Here is a 12,577-nt window from a genome sequence, read left to right as displayed (position 1 = left end):
GGCACTGGTCAACAAGTGATTCTGTAGGAAGACGTATAGCCCAACATTAAGACAGCAAGACGCTGAAAGCACTACAGCTTGTGTTTTGCCAACTACTAGACTTGAAAAGACACTAACATGAGAAAGCATTAAAAAAGGTATCATCAAGGATTAGGTTTGCCATGCAAGTCCACAGACTATTTTGTTTCAAATGCTCTTCTTCCCCCCTTTGGTCACCCAAGACACCCACCTTTCTTTGGTTATTTCATCTTATTGGTTAGCACCGCGTTTTATTTAGTGTACACGGATCTATTACAAAGAAGCAGGGAAGAGGAATCAACACAATCCACATTTTAGATTGTTTTGTTCAGTCTCTACCTGTTCTGTTGACTCCTTCAGGATTCTATCATGGTCTCCCACGATGACAGTCCAATGCAGTGGTCTGTTTGTTCTGTAAAATAGAAATAACTGCACTGGATCTGCGTATAACCAGCCTTATGTATTCTTTATTCAGCATACTGGCCATCTTTTGCTTGGTCTTCAGTGCCAGTTAAATTAGTCACCAGTCCCCCAGACTGACAAGTCAGAGTTTCACCATGACAGTCTTCTACAAGTGGAATTTGCTGAAATACACCAGGTCAAATTTCATGTGAACCCCCTCTCCCACACTGAGCCAACGTTTTTCACAGGAAATGGCTAAAATACAGCCTTGGAAACAAGCAAAGGAGAGCTGTAAAAGTGGGAGTGTGGGTACTTTTCAGGATTATTTCTCTATCCTAGAGGAGGGGACATACACTGTCTCAAAAGGAATATCTGCACATAGGAGCACAGGGAAACATTTTCCAGACAGATTTACTCACGACTGTATACAGTGGGCTGCAGTGAGTACCCATGTTGGACCGATGACGACACCGCCACATTGATGGTCACCTAAAAATTGCAAGGCTACCTGCCAAGGCCAGCAATGGGGACATGCTTCTTCTCCCCCGACAACACGTCCGGACAGCCACTGGGGACTAAATGGGGGAAAGCCACAGACATCTGCAACACAACAGCCAGAAAGCTAGTGAGTGACATACTAACTTCCGAGACTGTCTCTCCTTTGCATCTATCACACTAGTTTTGTTTGCAACTAAGACTATAAAGCAGATACACCCCAAAAAGATGCAGTACAGCAGGCTCCCTTCATAGGGGTAGCAGCTGGGTGTGGTCAGTTATTTTGAGCAGAAGAAATGCAAGCTTGATGTAGGTGGCTGAGAACTTGAATCCTCGACAGAGATTCCATATTATACTTCAAAGAACAAATAAGGCCCAGGCATAGATGCTAGTATCTTTCTCCCACCCTATAAATACATGGATCAATTTCAAGTTTTCCCTCCTCCAGTGCAGGTTAGAAAGGATTAAACTAGATGGATAATGTGGCACTGGATGGGCACAACCCCTCAAAAATAAGTGGGCATTTCTCTCCATTTCTTCACTCTGAATATGCTTTATACCTCCTCACTGTGTATACCTTACAGCCCAAGTGTACCTGCACCACTGAAGTCTATTTCCTGAGGATCCTCTGGTTATAAGACAGGAAGAACTATTGACAGAGCCCATTACAATGAGTTTGTTACCAGCTTACCTAAGGGGATATTCTTTGGAGTGGTCGTCTGTAGAACAATTGGTTCTGCAACTACCGATTCAGCTTCTTCTGCTGAAGACAGAATAAATGGAACCTATTTTACTCTCAAGGCATCAGTCATAGCCCCACTTCCTCCTCCTCCCAAAGCCCCAGTCCTGTAGGAGGACCTCCTACAAGTGAACACCAGATCCTTCAATGTTAGTAGCTGGCATATAAGAGTGAAGCAACAGCAGTCATTCAGGGGACTGTTGCCCCAATTTCCCAAGCCCATTGCTGTAATAGGACTGCAATCCCTGGATGGGATACTTCTAGAAGTAGTTCAGAATGCCACAGAGTCTGCAAGTTTCAAGTATCGAAAAAGTGTCAGTGTCCTATAGGTGTTCCCAGTATGAGAATTCCGATTCCTTACCATTGTTGAAGGAGCTGAATTCTCCCAGTAGAAACTGTTCCATCTTGAACTGCCCCAGCATAATGATAGGGGATTATTTCAAAACTAAGATCAAGAGTTCAGAACACATAAAGGTCTTTCTACTAACCTGAAGGAACAAAGGTGAATCTGGCCTTAAACCCTCTGAAGTTGTTCTCCCCATCGCTTTCAAAATGTATCAACATTTCATTGCCAGGGCTCAGAATTGGACTAGGGGTTGAGAACCCACACAGATTGGCTGTAAGAAAAAGCAAGGAAACCCCCATGCTTAAAATCAGAACATCACTTTAAACTCACGTCCAGCTTTGCTAAATTTTGACCACAGGACGAAAAACCAAACAGGGACTTGTAATTTTCACTTAGCTCAAAAGCCATTTTGTGGGGGACTTTTTTTTTTTTAATTTGAAACAAACATGTTGGCCAGGTCCAGTCAAAAGGTATCCAAGGAGAAGGAAGTAGAAGCCTATATTAAGCTACTATATATTCTCAGGAATGAGACAGCCTCCTAATTTTCCCGCTATAGGAACTAAACTAACAAAAAACAAGTTAGCTGCATAAGTGCCTCCCATCAGGAAAGCCTCTTAAGAGAGTTGCATTTGCCAGCTAGATATGATGGACATTTAATGCCTCTTAAACCTGCACACACACATCAGCCACCATTCTGAGGAGCAGAACTGGCAGCTCTCCTTCTCTGTGCCTATATAAAGCACTCAGTCTCCCTACTGCCTGGCTGCTACTTATTGCTGCTTGGAAATTTTCCACCGGAATGATATTCCAATAGAACATGTGGATTCGGGGGTGAGGGGATTTTTTTTGCTGGAAAATTTGGATTTTCCTCAGGAAAATGTAAATGAGAGCTCTTTGAGCTGCCAGGATCACTGTAGGAGGAGACTGGCAGCCTGGGGAAAAAACTGAAAAGCTCTGTTTTGGTTCTCCCCAAATTGACTTAAAAAAAAATAGAATTTAGCTCCCACAAAATTTATTTGAATCTGTGACTTCATCCTGATTCAGAATGAAAATGTTTTCAAGAGTTCACAATTTTTTTCTGGTAACTAACTTCTGTTTTCTGGTTCACTCTAGTGCTAATATTTATTTTAAAAAACCCTTATACATCACATTAAAGACATGAAGTGCAATGACCATCAGGTGGCAGATGGACAAATAGAAGGGAAGTGGCTTGGCCAAGGCCAAGTGGCAAAGCCAGGATCAGAATTCAGAATTTCTTGCCTCTTATTCCTCCGCATTGTACTGGTTTCCCCTCCTCCCCCTTGAGTTAGGTGCAAGTCTGCTGTCCAAAAGTTGTCCTGAAATTTTGTAAACTCCCACTTTGAGTACAGTTATTTTTCTTCTTCAAAATGGAAATGTGACTCAGTGAACTGTGTTTTAACTCACATGTGTGGAGGAAAGAAGTTCCATGTCACAAAGGATTGAGATTTTGAAGTCTGGCTTTGTTTCTTTTTGGAACAAAAGTCCCACATTTCAAAATTCTCAAGGGAATATTCCGAACTGAAAGTTTGAGAATGAAATGTTGTTCATGGTGTTATTACAGCTGTGCTGTCTCGCCGCTATCCTGGGACCAAGATGGGTGAGGTAGTATCTTATTGGACAAACTTCTGTTGATGAAAAAGAGAAGCTTTCCAGCTGAAGAGCTCTGTGTAACTTGAAAGCATCTCTCTTTCACCAACAGAAGTTGGTTCAATAAATTATATATCCCCTCACATTTCACCTGAAAGATAAGGTGGATATTATTTTGATTTAGAGACTTATAGAATTTTATATCATATAAAAAAAATCAAGATTCTAAACAAAAAGATGTTCGTACACAAAAAGATGTTCGTACACAAAATATTTCATTTTGACATTGGTAGATCTGCCCCCTCCCTCCCATGCCCCCAATTTTGTTACGAAACAGCCGATGAAATCTAACCAATTTTGCTGAACTGTTTCAATTTTGACAGACCTGCATAGTCCGGCAGACTATGGTTCTGTCAAAGTCTCCCTGACCAGCTTTAATTTTTACCTTCTTTGAATGCAACAAAGCAGCTAGAAACAAAGTGGAGAACCAGTACTATGGACTGCAAGGTGCCAAGCACTCTGTCCCCCTTCCACAGAGCACGGGAGCCCATACTTCAGTGCTTTGCTGGATCAGCAGCACAGTGCTCAGCACCTGGCAGGATTAAGCCCCACATGACCAGTCAGATCTCTGCAGTCCATCAGCAAGAACTCCAAAGGCTTGGGAATCACTGTGGCACTGGAACACCCTGCTGTACTTAGATGTGCAAGGAGGCAGAGTTAAGGTGGTTGTAGGAACCTTAATTTTGCATTTTCTGACTAAAGTGGTTTAATTCTACCACAGAAGTGTCACTAATGTAGCTTGTACTCTTTTGGCAGCAAGCTATATAAGTCTTCATTTCTGTAATGGATTCTACATGTGAGATTGAACTAATTCAGGCTACCCAGCTGGTGTTCATCGTGTGTGTCACCGTAAATGACTACTGCATCATAGATACAGCCCTCACTGAATTCAACGGCAAAGTCTTCAAACTCCAGCTGGAAAGAGAAGAGAAAAAAAAAATTAATAACGGGGGTCTCTCTTTTTACTCCCTTTGTAAGCAAAACATTAACTCTAAATTTAGCTGTGAGTCTTCATCATTGCCAAGATTTGAGTAACAGCTAAAGAGCCTATTCCTAAGTGCACCCCAAAAGAAAGTTAAAAGATGCATGGACTCTTTAAAGCTATCAACGTTTACTTTGAGCACCTCTTGTAGTAGAGCTGACCCACCGTGCAGTGGACCTAAGCTTGTCCCCTTTTGGCCAGTGTTGCTTTCCGTGACCAGCAAAAAGCTGAAGAGTTTGCAGCAGCTGAACCACAGAGGTGGGTTTAAATAGAAAAAAAAATGACAATTTCTAAGTTTTTAAATCAAGGCCTACATTTTCTCCTTAAAACCACAGCATCGTCACAATGACCCTTTAAAAATCCAAACCACAGTTGGCTGCTGTTGTGATTCTGAAACACTCACAGCAACAATAGCATTGCCTGTATAAAAACCTTGAGCGTGTGAAGAGGAAAAAAGTAGGTTCAGTGTCTTAATATAAACAGCAGATCACAGAACTGCATGAGCATTAGTGTGAGGCCAGCCAATGAGCAACAAACCTGCATGCTCTTAGGCAGACAACATGGGTTTAATGATTCATTGCTTTTACACAAAGGCAGCAGAGGACAGACGTTGCCTTGGATGGTACAATAAGGTAGCTTTATTTTTATCTTTGGACGAGGTTAATCCAACAGGGAACCTCACTTTAGCTGGCACAATTGCAATGACAACAGGAGAAAGGGCAGGCATCAAACTGCAAGAGTAAAGTGTCATTTCCAGCACCCTCAGTAGGAACAGTCATCATGGGTCAGTCCTAGCTACTGCTTGCTTAGCTCAGTACCATTTCTGCACATTTAACACTTTGGTGGAAGAAGGTGACTAGATAGAGAGCATGGAGGGCAGGTGGTCAAGTTCCTCCCTCCACATCCCCACCCCTCCCTACTGAAACGTTGCATTGTCTTTCCCAAGATGCAGTTACATTAACTAGAAGGGCTGGTACCAACCAGCTTCATGCATCTACAGCAGCAGCAGTTCAGTATGCCAGTTCATATAGAGCTATACACACCATCTAAATTGGTTAAAACACACCCTGCTAGAAGCCTAAGCAGAAAACCTTACATCTTACAGGCTTGTGCATTGTAGATTTTTCCAGCAGGATTTTATTTAATTGCTTTCCTGAGCAGTCAATGGCAAAGGTTTAAGAGCAGCATCTCCCTTCACTGGAGCAGGGGGTTGGACTAGATAATCTCCTGAGATCTCTTCCAACCCTGATATTCCATGATTACCTTTATGACATTCTCTACCGGGGCTTCAATGAACCAATGGCACTTCACGTTACTGGGATACAAGCCAGGGTAATTAGCAGTATCCATCTTTCCTTCTTCCACCAGCACTGCAACACTTCCACAACCAGAACCTATCACATTGGGTTAAGAAGAAAAGGTCAGATTTAATAGCAAAGTTAAAAAAACAACAAAAAAACTACCACCACCACCACAAGCACCAGGGACCGTTTCTTTGGTTTTAAAGGGGGTCAGGTGGCAGAGAAGTATGTACAAACGGTATGTCTGAAGTCACCTGCTTCCGATTCCTTATGTATAGCCGTGAAGGTGAATTCAAAGCCACTGCCAGTGTTGCTTCCATCAGAAACGAGTGTAACAATTGCTAGGTTAGAGTCTATCAGCAGGGGGGTTGGTAACACATCCCCACAGATTTTACCTATATGGAAAAGGTTAGACTTATTGTTTAGGGTGGTAGCATACACACACTTTGTCAGACAGCTTACTTTTTCAGATTCACTAAACTGTATACAATATTGGAAAGTCTCATATTCCAGGGCAGACTCCGAGAAGACTATTCGAGCATCAGTTTCAGTTGTCTATAAGGTAAAATGTTTGGAGAAAGAACTGCATCCAAAACACCCACAGAGGCGATTCAGCTCAAGGTTTCATGGTGGGCTAGTACTGGCACATAGCCACTAGTACTGTTCAGAGAATAGAAGGAGCAAAGATTTGCATGAAATATTTATTCTTTAGCAATTCAGTCTCAAGAATGGATAATAAAGTTAGACTGCAAGGGAAAAGTCCCATCATTATTTATCCATAAAGCAACAGACATATTTATTGTGCTGTATATGTAAAAAGTTTGAGACAAGATTTTTCAGATAGGTAAAATTGCGTCTTTATCTAGCATGTTCTGCTTTGTACCATTGTTATTGACCATCCTTCAGTAAAGACTCCAGCAACAGAAACTAGCTGGCAGTTTTGTTGATGTACAATGTGAATTAGATGACAGTTCAGGTATACAAGACAAATAGGAGTTTGAAAAAACACAGTGGAGAAAGACATTTTTACATAGACAGTTTTCAGACTATAGACATGCACTAGCTGTCAGAATGGACATGAATATCTACCTTCCCCACCACCTCCTTTACTTAGCTTTGCTTTGACAGCTTCAGTGCTAGGGCAGATGAAGTTAAAGGTTCCTTGATTTGTAATAAGACATGAAAAGGCTCTAACGTCGTCAATGTTCATGTTTCAGATTGTTGAGTGCCTGCCATGCCAAGTATTGATATAAGAGATGAAGGCATTCTACGTACCAATTAGCTCTCTTTTGTCCGAACAGAAGGACACGTAGTCATGGTCACACATGATCTGGCTCTCTATGTCTAATCTAGTGAACCGTATCAATATAATCTTGTCTTCTGGCACAATTATATTCCACACGCATAGGCTCAAAACAAAGAAACAATTAAGTCAGACAACAGAATTGGGGCTAGAGTAAAAAATTCACGTGACTGCACCCTTCCCTCCCAAGCAGCTCCAAGGGGCAGGGATGTGGGGGGTGCATGCTGGAGTGCCAGAAGGAGTGTAAAAGACACGAAGGACAGAGCACATTATCATAAAGCAAAGTAGTTTATGCTTCATCTGAGAGGAGCTTAGCTTCTTCCCAGAACTATCACCTTCCTTCTTCACTCTGCACCGCATCACCAACTAGCCACCCACTTTAACTTGATCTGGCCTCAGCATTAAGTGTTCTTAAAGCCCTCCAGCTCACTCCAGATGTGTTTCCACAACTCTAACGTAGGGAAATTCAGATGGTTGACAATACTCTTTCTCCATCTGTGGCTGTGCTGCCAAATGGATTGTGTGCCCAGGCAATTCATGGCAAGAGAGGAAGCCAGGAAAATACTTACACATGCAAAAGCCTCTACCAGCTTATGGTCAGTGTTATAGGCGCTGACACCATGAGTGCTTCGGGGCAGGAGCACCCACAGGGAAAAATTAGTGGGTGCTCTGCACCCACTGGCAGCCAAGCTCCCCTCACCCCCCAGCTGACCTTATCCCTTTCCCCTGAGTGCTCCGTGTCACTGCTCCTCTGCCAACCTTCCAATGCTTCCCCCCCAGCTGCCACAGCCAAACAGCTGTTTGGCACTATTAGCATGCTCCAAGAGGGAGGAGGAGTAGGAGGAATGTGGCGTGCTCAGGGGAGAAGGTGGGGCAGGGCAAGGATTTGGGGAAGGAGTCGGAATGGGGGCAGGGCCTCATGGAAGGGGTGGTGTGGGGACTAGTTCGAGCACCCACTAGAAAGAAGGGAAGTCGGCGCCTATGGCCAGTGTTACCGAGATCTTAACCATTAGCATTCCCCAACCAGTGACTGGGCTCACTGGGCTAAATTCATGCCCAGGATAAAACCAATCAAGTCAATAGTTATTCTGGCACTGAATTTGGCCCATTCTCTGCACAACCTCCACATTGCACAGCTAAAACTTATACAGAGACCTACAGGGCATATCCGCATTAGGACAAAACATGATCCTTTAATATCTGTTAGCAAACAGCTCAAAATGTTAGAGTATACGGAACAAGTTATATTTCAGCACATTATTCAACCCATGAACAAGTATATACTGGAGTTCACACATTTTTAAAACAAAACCACCTTTTATCCTAGTGTGGATAGGCACACAGGCATCTGTAGTAGAGACAAAATGGCATCTCCTTGTTAGGCCAGGCAAGTAGGATCTGCAATAGACTCATCTCATCTGGAGGTTTCTTTTGGCACATGTCCAGCTCTCAAGCATCTTCAGAAGACATTAAGGGATGGATCTGTTCCCTCTGAAAGTCCTAAAGACTTCAGTGGTTGCAGAACCTGATATTAGAACAGTTTAAGAATTTTAACATTAAGCTAATTCACAGGCTTAATCCAAGGGCATCAATTTTATTAGCACAGTTCATATAAGAACTAGACCAACAAGAGTTGTGTTTCTCATTCTAACGTGCTATTTCTGGGTAACTATTGTTGCCCAGTACCAATCCCAGACAAGCAAACATCACTACAGAGATGTTTAACTCTAGATACTAATTTTTTCAGGTTGACACATACCCGCAAGTTCAGCCACAAACTATTGACTTGATTGTGTTCACTGACTATTCAGGAGTAAGAATTCATGCATTTGCAGGCTGAATCCTATGGCTAGAGTGACGCATGTGGTCAGAGGAGATTGTCTGTAAAGCCAGAAGGGATGACTAACAAAATTCCCCATGAAAAGTGGCCCTTCACAAAAGGGCAGGTGTTTTTGATGATGTACAATGAATACCTGTTATCTAGGTAGTTAATCTCACTGGGTTGGGGATACTGAATGCGGCCGCTTTCTCCAAAGACCAGCATTCCATGGGAGCTGCATCCTTCAGGAAAGTGCGGGGGAAGGTGATCTGGCTCTGCAGCTAGAAAGAGAAGAGAAATAGGTGGAATCTATAAATCTATGAAATACAATTCTGACACTGGCATTGTTTGGGAGAAGCAGGTCTACAGTTTGTGAAACCATTCGATTAATGTCACTTCACACTCTGAGTGCTTTAGAAAGACCAAGAGATGGGTCTTAGGTGGTAGCCGCACTTCTTCTGAGGCCAGGTCAACACTAGAGACTAATATCAGTGTAACTGTCGCTCATGGGTGTGAAAAATCCACAGCTCAGAGTGACGCCGTTATATAGATCTAATCCCTGATGTTCACAATGCTATGTTTGTGGAGAGCTTCTCTCATCAACATAGCTACTCCCTCTTAGGGAGGTGGATTAATTACACTGACAGGAGATGCATAGGAGCATTTTAAGTACTACAGAGGTGCAGTTGCATTAGTGCATTAAGTGTAGGCCTTAGAGTCCTACTTATAAATGAGCCAAAATCCTTTGCAAAAGTGAATCAAAGTCAATAGAGCTACATGGTTTTACACTAGTTGAGGCTCTAAATGCACTATTTTATTAATGCTATTTCTATGGATTACAGTTGAACTCTGCTCCTTCTCCAATCTTGCTCGTAGTTTGAGTTGCAGGAATCTTCCAAGTTCTGCTTTGCAGGGTTCATGCGAACATTTTTTATTCTGCTTCTACTTAAAGAGGCACTGCATGGTTGCAGATTAGTTCTTCCCTTTATGAGGATATCAGCCCCAACAAGATATAGTGGCAAATAAGTAGCAACACAGATGAAGTGTAGGTCAGAAACTTTAACTTTGATTGCTGTGACAAAAATAATGCCCTCTATTCAATAGGTTCTATTTGAACAGGAGTTTTAAGTGTATGGTTGGGCTATAAGGAATTCATAGATCTGTTTATAGCTTTAAAAGTGTGGCTCTGATAATCAACTAAAAAAATGGCAAGTTTATTCCACAGATCTGCTCCATGTGTGTGTTTAAAGTCATATTTGCGCCAAATAAATAGTGTGGACCATTTCAGGGATTCTACAATAACAATTTAGATTCCCAGTTGACAAGGATTAGAAAATGTATTTTATTAGAACTGGATAAGTTTTCTAGGCCAGAGAAGTGGTTCTCAAAATCAACAAAACCACATGCACCCAGAAATGCTAGCTAGATTGGTCATCATCATTCCATTTAGCGGGGCATGTGGATCAAAGCTGCCCTCAAAGCATTACGGCAGAGGAGCCTAAATACAGATGCTGTTCCAAGAGAGGTGGTAGTTCTGGTTTAACTTTCATATCCCCACTTCCTGCTCTAAAATGAGAAATGCTTCTTGCACCTTGATGGAAACACTCTAGAGCCTAACTGTGAGGCACATGGCAGGTATCTTCTAGAACCTCATGATAAACAAGCAGGAAAAGAGAAAAATTGCTGGTAAATGTACCCACCAGGGATAATGTTCTGGGTGATGAAGTCCATCAGTTCAGCTACATTGGAAAAGATGCCTGGGGAACCCCTTTCACTGATGCTTTTCTCAAGGACATCCCAGCCTCTTGCACAGCCAACTCCCCATGATGTGACGCCGGCCAGAGTCCAGATGCCACTGGCTCTTCTACACACGAGAGGCCCTCCAGAATCGCCCTTGCCCAGCATGGGTTTGGGGAGGAGACAGGAAAGAAGAGCAGATATTTGTTCAAATGCGATGGTACAGATTCAGTGAATCACCTCATGGTTTCACCTCTCAGGGCAGAAGTTGCAGCTCTTTAGAAGATTGACAGAAAGGTTCGGTGTCACTATATGTCTGTTAACCATTTCTGCCCCCTTTGTGCTAAGATGTCAACGTCCGCATTGCAGCAGTACCTCAGCCAGCGGACTACATCTGGCCCTCCCACAATGGCAGCACAGTGGACTGTGTGCGCACTGTGGGGCAGAGGGGGCACGACTTGGTCTCCTGGCAGTAGAAGCACCTTTCTACCAGAGAAAGGCTGGTTTTCTGATGAACACAGCTGCCAGCAGCTTGATAGGTATGGGAAGGAGAGGTGACAACAAGAAAAATGAATACACCTAATAGAAACCGTCAAGGTATGTTTTTTAAAGCCTAAAGAGAAGGCAAAAAACTCACTTCAGCCTCCTCTCTCCCAATACAGTGGTATCATGTACCCCTTAGGCTGTGTCTCCTGTAGCCTCTTGGGCTGCCTGCTGCCACTGTTCTCCCATCTGTGCAGTTTCACCAGTGGTAGCACCAGTAGCTTAGACAGGGATCAGGCATATCATTCACCATGTCATTTAATCCCATTCAGGCCAGGTCTAGACAACAAAGTGATTACACACACCAGTTCCTTGTCTATAGCAGCACTCCTACCAGTGGGAAAATTCCCCCAAAAGGCTAGGATAGACAAGGCCTTCATTAGCCTAAAGCTCCTTTTAAGGCCCCAGTTCAGTAGCAATGTACAAGTAGTAGTGGACAAGATTCCTTTCCTTCCTTCCCCTCCCTTCCCTCTTTACGGCAGGTGGCCATTCTGGTAAGCAAGAATACAGGAGTGGCTGGTGGGAAGGATTGGAGTCTGCCTCCATTTGCAGAACTCACTATACAGGAAGACCCTGCTGAACAATGACCCTTTACCTTGCAAGCATCCTTCCCACCATCAGGAAAGCCAGCACACAGCATGGAGTTTGCTACTGGAGGCAGATTCATTTGCTTTAACAGGGCACTGCAGGTTCCCCTGTCAATGATGGGGAGCTCCACCTCCTGTAGAACATTAGATAGTTCACCAGCTACAGAAGGAAGGAAACAGGCAACATTAGACATTCTAGAAACGCCCTCCTTGCGGCACAGAGCAGGATCTGCAGATCTATAGCCACATCCAAGCTGCCATGATTTCATTCAGTATTACAAAGGCAGGACTGGCAATGCTGCCTCTTATTTAGATTAGCGGAGACCTCTCGTTAAAAGGCCTTGTTTTCAGGTCTGTATAAATTTTGCCAAACTAGAACCCTTTAAGCTAACATTTTCCATGTTGGTGTCTTCAGAACAATTCAGCCTGAGGCAAAAAGTTTCAGCCGAAATGGTTCGACCATATCCACAAACAAGGCTAGGGAAAAAAAAAAATACACTGATTTTCCTGGGTAAAATCATTCTAATGACATATTCTCTAAACTGCTCTGGTGCTCCCAGCTTTGGAGCAAGGACCTGTAATTTAGCAGAGGGACAGCCTTGGTATCGGGGATGTGCCTTTTACTGTCCTCACGAAA

The 12,577-nt window shown here is 43.2% G+C and overlaps 1 protein-coding gene across 1 annotated transcript in view; it reads right to left on the bottom strand.

The window, feature by feature from the left end:
- OVCH1 (ovochymase 1) overlaps positions 1 to 12,577 on the bottom strand; it is a 58,301-nt gene that overhangs the window by 32,205 nt on the left and 13,519 nt on the right. The window contains exons 6-16 of the mRNA XM_050936225.1: positions 11,949 to 12,100; positions 10,774 to 10,966; positions 9,228 to 9,354; positions 7,227 to 7,360; positions 6,206 to 6,346; positions 5,914 to 6,044; positions 4,490 to 4,583; positions 2,143 to 2,271; positions 1,607 to 1,678; positions 840 to 1,020; positions 358 to 430 (exon numbers count right to left, since the gene is read on the bottom strand). Coding sequence (XP_050792182.1) covers positions 358 to 430; positions 840 to 1,020; positions 1,607 to 1,678; positions 2,143 to 2,271; positions 4,490 to 4,583; positions 5,914 to 6,044; positions 6,206 to 6,346; positions 7,227 to 7,360; positions 9,228 to 9,354; positions 10,774 to 10,966; positions 11,949 to 12,100 — 1,427 coding nt within the window. The remainder of the gene's footprint in view (positions 1 to 357; positions 431 to 839; positions 1,021 to 1,606; positions 1,679 to 2,142; positions 2,272 to 4,489; positions 4,584 to 5,913; positions 6,045 to 6,205; positions 6,347 to 7,226; positions 7,361 to 9,227; positions 9,355 to 10,773; positions 10,967 to 11,948; positions 12,101 to 12,577) is intronic.

This window comes from Gopherus flavomarginatus, chromosome 1 (assembly GCF_025201925.1).
Source record: "Gopherus flavomarginatus isolate rGopFla2 chromosome 1, rGopFla2.mat.asm, whole genome shotgun sequence".
Taxonomy (NCBI): Eukaryota; Metazoa; Chordata; order Testudines; family Testudinidae; genus Gopherus; species Gopherus flavomarginatus.
Note: the sequence above shows the minus strand (reverse complement) of the source record. Positions and strands in the feature narration are given on the sequence as shown.